The following is a 10,057-nucleotide window of genomic DNA, read 5'->3' on the forward strand; positions in this document are numbered from 1 at the left end:
GTAGGGTTTACGAGTTGTATTAATTGATCTCAGTTTAAATTGATTGCCAGTGAAGTATTTTATTGCAAACATAATTAAGATTCCCAAGAGTTAAGTCATAAAGTTAAACTGCTAAATAAGATTACTAAGCGATCTATTTGCAGCGGACTTAAACGTACCACTTTTTGAGTATGTAAACCGTCCAAATACATTCGAGGTTGTTTTCGATAAAATGGCCGAGGAGTTCCGAATGCAACGGAAGGTTGCCTTTTTCTTCTTCTTTTTTTTACATTTATCGGTATCAGAATGCGTAGGTGATAATGATATTAACTGTTATATTCGATTCTCAATACGTTGTAGCGGAACATACAGGAACTAACCTATTGAATGTACAAAATGTATCGACTTAAATGATAAACTGAGGGCATTACTGTGTGGCGGATTACTTTCGCTTCTCAAAATGAGGTAATGTCTTGTATCATTAATTCGAATATGACATATGAAACATCGTCTAAACATTTGGACAATTATGACAATATATTATTAGTAATGTTACAAACAATATCAAATTACAAACTTGCGTTAAAACAGTTTCAAACCTTGATTTTGTTCTGACACATGCAATCAATATTCTCATGTTGCGATTAGGTCACTTTATCGAACTGTTTACATTCAACTCATGTATATTTTGGCAAGTGCATGATCAATGTATTAAAACACCGGCATTTTAATATGCATTTTTCAATGTTTTGCACTGATTTTCAGACCGTAAATGTAAGACAGAGGGCCTTTACTTTAATTGGTTCACAGAGATTATGCATGTACATGTATAACGTAATTGGTGTTCTACAGTGAACATGGTTCTCGAGGAGTGCATAGTGAAATTCATAACATTTTCAAACCAATGGTTGCAGAGAAAAGCTCGCCTGTGGGTTTATCATATCAATATTTTGTTTTTCTCGATCACTTGATGGCTATTCGTCGATGGACCATGGTGTGAACATTGCAAAAGGAGGGGAGGCACGTACAAGCTAGCACACTTTTATTGCAACATCTGCAAAACCTTATTTTGCATTGAATGTCAAGATTGCCATGAATTGTATGGATTGAAAAATTGTCTTGAGGGTTCAGTTCACATGTCTCAACTTTGTAGTATCTGCAAAACAAGTGGCAAAATGGGAATTGCTTTTAGGCATTGCACTGAGTGTGGTTACTACCTTTGTAAAAGGTGCATCATTGTATCATACAAGAAACAAAGTGCTCAAGGCACACATACTTGATAGAGTGAACAAAGATCCCTCACAGCATTTATGCAGCGGATGTGGCGAAACTGAACAAAAGTCACATGAACACCCACCGTTCACGTACTGTACACATTGTAAATGTGTGTTTTGTGAAGCATGCTTCACCAAGCACCACGAGAACGAATGGCCAAGCATGCATGTCAACGTTAACACTCGTACATGCAGTAGGATCTTTCACTGTGGGCCATGTTTTCTCAGAAGACAGATCAACAAAGCAGTTTTTTACTGCACTTCCTGCGACTTTGAACTGTTTTGTGAAGACTGTGCAAAGTACCACGGGCGGCAAAAAATTGCACTTTCCCATGAATTACATACAGACATAGAAAACATTGATTTGGAAATTGAAAGGTAAATTAATTTTTATTGACTAAAAATGAAATGTTACGATATCAATCATTCTGTGGCATTGCAATACGGCATTCATGAGTATAAACAGGAAACTTTCATCAGTGTTTATGCATACGGAAAGACAAAAAATAAGTTAGAAAACGACATTTTTTTCAGATTGGAAATAGCAAAGGAAACACGAACGGTGAGTGTAAACATATGAGTATGGGTAGTACATTATAATGAAATGCAGTTCGTTTTTGACTTCTTTATACATTTTCTACAACAAGCCATTTGCAGGCATATTTCTTCTGGATTTACAAACACAAACTTGACGTTATGAACAAACACAGCGTTCTTTTTCAGTGTGGTGGTTTCTTTATTCCTGGTATTCCCACCATTGATGGTGTTGGAGTAAACCATGTCAGACTTCCTCACAATGGCAGATATCGCATCAGCACCAACACTCCTGGCGTAAAACAGTGGTCAGTCTACGATGAAGACATCGAGCGTAATGAGAATGTTAAAGTGGAAGATTTGACTGAAAACAGAAAGTATCGGTTTAAAGTCACTTTAGTTTTCAATGAGAATGAAAGTTTACACAGCCGGGAAAGTGAATGGGTCGTCACGAAAGAGTCTGAGGCTTCAAAATTAGCCAAACAGGCAAAAGAAATACCGAGCGAGTCAAACTTAGAGCCTGCTAAATATATTGTGCCCATGTCTGAGGTCACTGTCAATACTGACAGCGGAGGTCGAATTAGAGCATACTCCATTGGAAGATGTAAGTACATGATGCATTATATTTATGCTATAAATTTATGCAATCCTGAGCAACAGTGTTTTATATGTAAAGAAATTAAATACATTAAGTAGCATCCACAGCGAACGCCGATATTTGATTTTGAAATTGGCATCCAAAGCGAACGGCGATATATATGATTTTGAAATTGGCATCCACAGCGAACGGCGATATATGATTTTGAAATTGGCATCCACAGCGAACGACGGTATATGATTTTGTAATTGGCATCCACAGCGAACGGCGATATATGATTTAAACACGCATTTACGTGATTATGTAAAGGTGAATAAAAAGAAAGACGATGTCAAAATTTAAGCAAACTTTATAAACATGCATTTTGTTACACATTTGATAAAGGTCTGTGTGATCGAACAGTACACACAACTGTATTGTTTTACAACGTCATACCAATTTAAATAAAAAATTAATAAAAAACCCGAATTGAATCTATTGTTAGCTCGACTGTTTCCATCGAAAAAACACACTAGCCTAGGTGTCGTCATCAAAATTACGCAACAGAAATATGACGTTTGAGTTTTGTGTTTTATTGGGTGAAAGCGGAAGATAAGCAATTCCAGTTGGTATTAATAGAAGTTTAATAGAAAGCAATGTGGATATAATCTATATTCTAGAATAGGAAATGTTAGTGTTCATCTGCCATAAAATATTTGCATTTTATTTTGGTGACTTCTATTGTTTCTTCTGTTTGTAGTCGCTTTGTAAGTATGGAGCCAAAACTTTAACTAGAGCAGAGACAGCGCGCTTTTGCGTAGCTTCTAACCAGAATTCATTGTTCGAGTAACAAAGAGAAATCATTTGCATTACATACAAGATAATTGTCTGACCTGATCAGTTGAGGACCTTGTATGTTACAATACATCAAGAAGTTGTTGTGTAGTGATATTGACCTTTACACGCTTAAACCGGATAATAAGAGGGCCATAATTTGCATTATATGAAAAAATAGTTATTGAAGTGGATTAATGAAGAAGGTAGGATGGATGACAGTGCCGTAGCCACACTAAGGCACATTGAGGCAGCTGCCTCGGTTAAAATTTAGAGAGCAAATAAATAAAATAAATAAAAATAACTAATACAATGAAAACTAATAGGATCGACCTCTGAATTCGTGAAACGACTACAATGTTACATTTAATTATGAAAATGCCGTAGCATAAGACACTGAGCAAAACCGAGGCGCCTTCCTCGCTGTCATTTCGCACTGCCGGGACTCTGTACACTGTATCAAACCTAAAGCAATGCCTTTTTGCCCGCGCATTGAGGGCACGCTCTATGTATAGAATGGCACTCCGTATTATTCAATTGATTCCGCATGAATTTCAAATATTTTATATTTATAATAGCCTAGACAATATATACAAATTTTATCAACGAATTATTGCATGTTCCATTTCATACATGCTAAAATATTGGCTACATGTATCAAATATATAAACATTTAATGAAGTTTAATGGAATGAAAAGCTTGCTAAGTGTAGAGCACGCTTGTTAAAGGCCTAGTTTAATAAAGGTAGCACACCCCTAATGAAAACCTCCTCTTCGATTACAATGCTTTAGCCCTTATGTTGTTAAGCACAGGACTACAAATCTTTTGAGGTTTACAAGGTGTGGTTCGAATCCAGCCAGAAGCACTTTTTTCTTCTTTGTTTTCATTAACTAACATTTTTTTACAGATGTTAATATTTTATTTAAATTAGCTTCTGTGAAGATTTCATAACTTGCAGGCACGGCTGAAATAGGTGGTTGGGAATTACAAGCCTTATTTTTTTTTAATGAGACGGTAAAACATTTTGATTTTTTGGTATAATGTCCCCAAAAGATTAAAGATAATTATTTATAAAGAACATGTCATAAGTATTTCTAGAACTTGTTGAATTTGCTTTTAAACCTCGAAATTCCAATTTTACGCGGTCAAAACACAAAGTATGTTAAAATTGAAACAGTACAGTATGATTACAATTGTTGGTGATGTGATCAATAATGTAATATTTCTGAAAGCAAATATATTTCTTGTTACTCTGAGACCAGATTATTACCAAAATGTTGAAATATAAATGAAATAGAGGATTTTTCTTGTCTCTCGGGTGATGTCGTTTTTATCGACGATTCTGAAATGGGGTAGAGTAATTCAAATTTAAATAAAATTGATATTTGACGGTAAATTTCTTTTAAATTTTGTTTTTGAATTAAAGAAATGATACACATTAAGAAATTATCAAGCTGATCATAGTTCGAAATGGTGCCCATTAGGGGTATGCTACCTTAAGGAATGTTTGGCATGACAATCCCCTCCTGTGCATCTTCTGCTATTTCCTGTTTATTTGTTTATAAGGCAATTAGACAATTAGATTAAGATCAATACACAGAGGTTGTGTACAATACACGGCTGTTTTTTGTTTAAAACTTTTTTCTTCTTTTTTTGTGGGGGGTCACTTAGTCACTTGGATTAAACTAGGCCTTTAAATAAGCAAACACAGACCTGTCCACATGGACATAATGAAGTTATTATAAAACTTACTGCAGGGAGATTTCCTCTCAGAGGGATAATATGGTTAAAAGTCAAAAACCGTGAGAAAGGAAATAATAACTTTTTTATGAACTGGATAAGTACATATGAGGTAAAAATTTCCAAACCAAATTTACAGCGCTGCAGCCAATTACAACGGGACAATTTCCCTAACAATTCTCGAGAAAAAGTGTTTGATGGTACATCGACAGTGAGTGGCCAAGTAATAATGGCATTCAGGCTCGGATTACTGACCTTGATCTTTATGCTAAATATGTCATGCATTGTAGAAATTATTGTTTAAATCAAATAGTTGTCTATTTATGCACTCAGGTTCTTAACTTACTCTTTTTTTACAACTCCGCAAAATACACATGCCATGAACAAGGCGCATTGTCTGACCAATGAGCCGACTTCACCACAGTTTGAGGAGGAAACAAATATGTCATATTCAGTGGACTTCAAAAGGACAGACTCTCCCTATTCGGTTACAAGATGGTTATCAAGAAAGAATTTCATTAGAACCATGTCCATTATGAACAATTCATAGCATTAAAGATACTTTTAACGAACAAGATGCGGCAAGTTATTTGAAGTCAATGGAAAACGGTATAAAATTGCATTTATAAGACTTTTTTTATACATATTTATGACAGGTCAGTTATATTAGCTATACAAATAGATATATTGCCAGGGCAACCAGACAAAATCAAAGGGATAAAGAACGGCGGTGTAAATACATCAGTGATGGACCGTTATAAGCTTAATCACTTCTATCCATTTTGGACCACGTAATACAGCATTCCTCTTCACATGAACAATTGGAAGACGTGAGAGGGACATATGTGTTACCTGGAAATCATGATCATCTTCCGTTAAGCTTTGAATACAAAATCAATCAAACAATTTTAAACGAACTTCCTGTGATTATAATATAAGCAAATTCTAAACCAATGTTATAAGATGGAAACTCTCCTACGTCACTCAAAGAAGGATTTTAAATGTGTGACGAAAACGACTTCCCCACTATTGATGCAATCTGTAAGTTAATTTTAAGATTACCTGTGGGTTCTTGTTCGTGCGAACGCAGTTTTTCTAGCTCTTTCAGAAGACTCCAAACATGGAAACGATCAGCCATGTAAGACGCTCGTCTTAATCGATTGGCTTTGATATCTGTTCATAAAACATTCCAATAGACTGCACGTAGACTCTGAGATTGCGATTCTGGACGTGACAAAGTGTGTGTTTTTAGCTCACCTGAGCACAAAGTGCTCAAGGTGAGCTATTGTGATCGCCCTGTGTCTGTCGTCCGTCGTCGTCAACAATTTGACTGTTAACACTCTAGAGGTCACAATTTTGGCACAATCTTAGTGAAACTTGGTCAGAATGTTACCCTCAATAAAATCTTGGACGAGTTCGATATTGGGTCATCTGGGGTTAAACACTAGGTCAACAGGTCAAATTAATGGAAAATCTTGTTAACACTCTAGAGGTCACATTTATGGCTGTATCTTCAGGAAACTTGGTCAGAATGTTATTGTTAATGATCTCTAGGTCAAGTTCGAATTTGGGTCATATGCGGTCAAAAACTAGGTCACCAGGTCAAATTTAAGGAAAAAGCTTGTTTACACTCTAGATGTCACATTTATGACTGTATCTTCATGAAAGTTGGTCAGAATGTTAATATTAATGATCTCTAGGGCAAGTTCGAATCTGGGTCATGTGGGGTCAAAAACTAGGTCACCAGGTCAAATTTAAGGAAAAGCTTGTTAAGAACCTAGATGTCACATTTATAAATGCTCCTTCGTGAAAGTTGGTCAGAATGTTTTTATTAATAATCTCTAAGTCAAGTTTTAATCTGGGTCATGTGCGGTCAAAAACTAGGTCACCAGGTCAAATTCAAGGAAAAGCTTGTTAACACTGTAGAGGTCACATTTATGACCATATGTTCATGGAACTTGATCAGAATGTTATTCATGATGATCTTTAGGTAAAGTTTGAAACTGGGTAATCAGAGGTCAAACACCAGGCCACTAGGTTAAATCATAGAAAAACTTTGTAAACACTGTAGAAGTTGCATTCTCTCTTTAATCACAATGAAATTATGTCAGAATGTTTGTGTTTATGAAGTCTATGTCAAGTTTGAAACTGGATAACCTGAGTTCAAAAACTAGGTCACGTAGTCAAATCATAGAAAACATTGTTAAACCACTGTTGCGGTCATGTTTTCTACTTTATCTATATGAAACCTGATCAGAATGTACTTATTACAGCAAGGTAAGGTTTGCAACTGGGTCATCGGTGATATTAAAAAAATCATCCGTGATATTAAAAAAACAACTTGGTCACTAGGAAGGATCTAAGTAATATATTTTTTAATTCCAGCAGGTATAAGTGTTTTGATTCCGTACCTCATGATTATATTTGGATGTGAATGAGATGTGAAACCCAAATCTTTAGTCCTGTTTTGCACCATATAACCTGAATTAGTATGCGGTAAAGCCCATATAACCAATTCACCATCTTACTTTACCTTATATGATCTAAAGTAGCTGAAATGAAGATGACCCTTCAAATTGTGGTTTAAGGCTGATAGGGAAGAGTTTTGTCACAATTGCCCTCGCCCTGAAAACACTTATTCCACACTTGAATTGGATCAGGTGAGCGATACAGGGCCCTCAGGGCCCTCTTGTTTTTTTGCTTTTGATTTAGAAAACAAAATTCAATGTTATATATATGGTGTATCTTGAATCAGTGCTTGCTTACTTTATCACTAAACCCCACTTTTTTCCACCGAGCTCGTCCCTGTGTCCTATTACCAATATATGAATCTATGACATTCTTTTTTTACGCTCACTCATTAAAAATGAAAATGTATATAAAGTGCCAATAATGCAAATTTTACGGTGGTTTTACAGGGCCGAAGTGTAGTCAATGGCAAACTAAGAGAAGTCCTAGAAAAAAGGAGGGAGCATGCTTCCGGACCCCTCTAGAATGCCTCGGTTTAAATGTGCCTCTGGCTACGGCACTGTGAGTTAGTGTGTTTATAGCGAAACAGGAACTAAACTGGGCATAGTGAAGTGCTTGCCTGAAGTGTGAAGGGAACAACATTATGTTTGAACATTTAGAAGTCAGTCTTATTGTCTTGTTTACTTGAGGACTTGCAGTTGTAGGCTGCTTGTGATCCCTTGCAGTTTCCGCAGAAATGTGGGTGGGGCATATTTGGCATTCTGACAAAGTTTAGTTTTGTTGAAATTAAAGCAGGTCTTTACATTAACTATGACTGTATAAATGAGGGAAACAGGAAAGGTGATCGGATTGTTGATGTACACGCCGTGAGCCAGAACTCAGTATGCAATCAATCCCAGGGTTTGGGGGAATGACCCGCGCAACCTTCTGAAATCGGCGTTGTAATAGGAGAAAGCAATACTTGGACGACGCGCGGCAATGCCCCGGACGATTTCTGTGTACTTCATTAGCTGGGCAGTTTCATAAAGAAGTTTGGTGGTATACACTACTGAAAACTTGATAAAAGCTGACGCCCAGGATTATATGTTCGTTTTTTTTCCGTGCGCGGTTTAAGGGTTTAACGAAAAGTAAGAGTGATGTTCCAATTGTATTTTAAATTGGGTATTGGAATTAAATAAAGAAAAAGAGGGCAGAAGAGAAGGAAAGCCGGTGAATTTGTTGCGCAAAATGTCTTTACATATTTAACTTTTTATTTGGTTGATGATTGGCTAGTAATTGGGTCAGCGTATTGAATGTCATTCCCTGTCAGCTTGGCAGCGTGCTTGGGAATCGCTTGTTGAAAACAGAAAACTCTCTTGTTGAAACTCATTGGTGTCGGAAGCGTCCGAATTGTCCGATCTGAATGTTAAGTTGGAGAGGTTGAACCAAGTCACGGGTTGTGTGGAGTGTGTTCAGCATCCGGAATGTGTTGTTGAACATAAAAAAAGGGTTCCTCATGGAGGAAAAGTGAAGCGGCGGTGGAGGGTTGTTGACGAGGGACATGAAGAGGGTGATTTGTTGGATCAGGGGTGTCGCCAGCTTGAGGTTGACTCTGTCGTCTTGCAGAGACACCGGGCTCCTGCGTGAAGACTGGTAACAGCGGAAGAGTTTTGCATGCACTGAAGGTGCAAGTGCAGTGGTCAACAGCCGGAGTAGATTGGGGCTAGACAGTCGTTAACAAAACCATGAAAATGAATGATCATACAAGTAATGGAAGAGGTTCGATAGTAAGAACCAAATGTCTTCAGTTTCAATGCAAAACATGATGAGATATTGACTTAAATGTGGTTACATGCAAAACCTTACACAGTCTGTATTTTCTTTTACTGAAATCGTCAAATTTTACAAACAAAAACACAAGCTGGAAATAAAATGAATTATTAATTTACTAAAACAAATGTAGCAATAATTTTAAAAGGTTACATTAAACTAAATAAGTTAAAACTGTTCCAAATTTAGGTACTCCGAGGACAAAAATGGCAATCCTGGACTTGTGCAGTTAATAAGGTACCTTACATGCAGTTAGTAGTATCTTGAAAAATACCATTTATATAAACCAATTGGTCTTGAATCCTAGTATGCTGATTGAAATGGGTAGTTGTGGTGCAAGTCTAACTTAAAATATTTCAAAAATAGTGCCGTAAGTGTTCCGATTTAGGTACTCACCAAGAACACGGCGTGTTTGGACCAGAAGGCGCGTTAGATTCTGTATGGCGCACTGGTTTGTTTTACACGGTCAGTTAGGATTTACTGGAAAGTTTATCCGTATCACTATGAGCACCTACGTATCACTATGAGCACGTACGGTAATCGGACATACGCACAAACGTACCCAGTAAACTCCGATATCATTAGTGTTCGCAAATAAGCTCGCCAAGAAGTACCTTCGACATTTCTCGATCTAGTTAACGTCGATCAATTGTTATTGGACTTAGATCATACACGTAGCAATTGCGGTTGCACGGTGATGTCCGCGATGGCCGGAAACCCATCTTTCGCAGTCGACATTGCGTTAATAATAATAATAATAATAATAATAATAATAATAATAATACCAAAGGTTACACATTTAGAGATATGAAAACATCTATTCTAATTTCCAATATGGCC

The 10,057-nt window shown here is 36.7% G+C and overlaps 1 protein-coding gene across 1 annotated transcript; it reads left to right on the forward strand.

Annotated features, from left to right (window-relative positions):
- The first annotated feature begins 222 nt into the window (after window positions 1-222).
- On the forward strand, window positions 223-8,884 carry LOC128239250 (uncharacterized). Its single transcript, XM_052955815.1, has 5 exons — window positions 223-444; window positions 745-1,631; window positions 1,788-1,815; window positions 1,977-2,391; window positions 7,858-8,884. The coding sequence occupies exons 2-5, from the start codon at window positions 1,417-1,419 to the stop codon at window positions 7,971-7,973; spliced, it is 774 nt and encodes a 257-aa protein (XP_052811775.1). The 5' UTR covers window positions 223-444; window positions 745-1,416; the 3' UTR covers window positions 7,974-8,884.
- The last annotated feature ends 1,173 nt before the right edge of the window (window positions 8,885-10,057 follow it).

Source organism: Mya arenaria, chromosome 1 (genome assembly GCF_026914265.1).
Source record: "Mya arenaria isolate MELC-2E11 chromosome 1, ASM2691426v1".
Lineage (NCBI taxonomy): Eukaryota > Metazoa > Mollusca > Bivalvia > Myida > Myidae > Mya > Mya arenaria.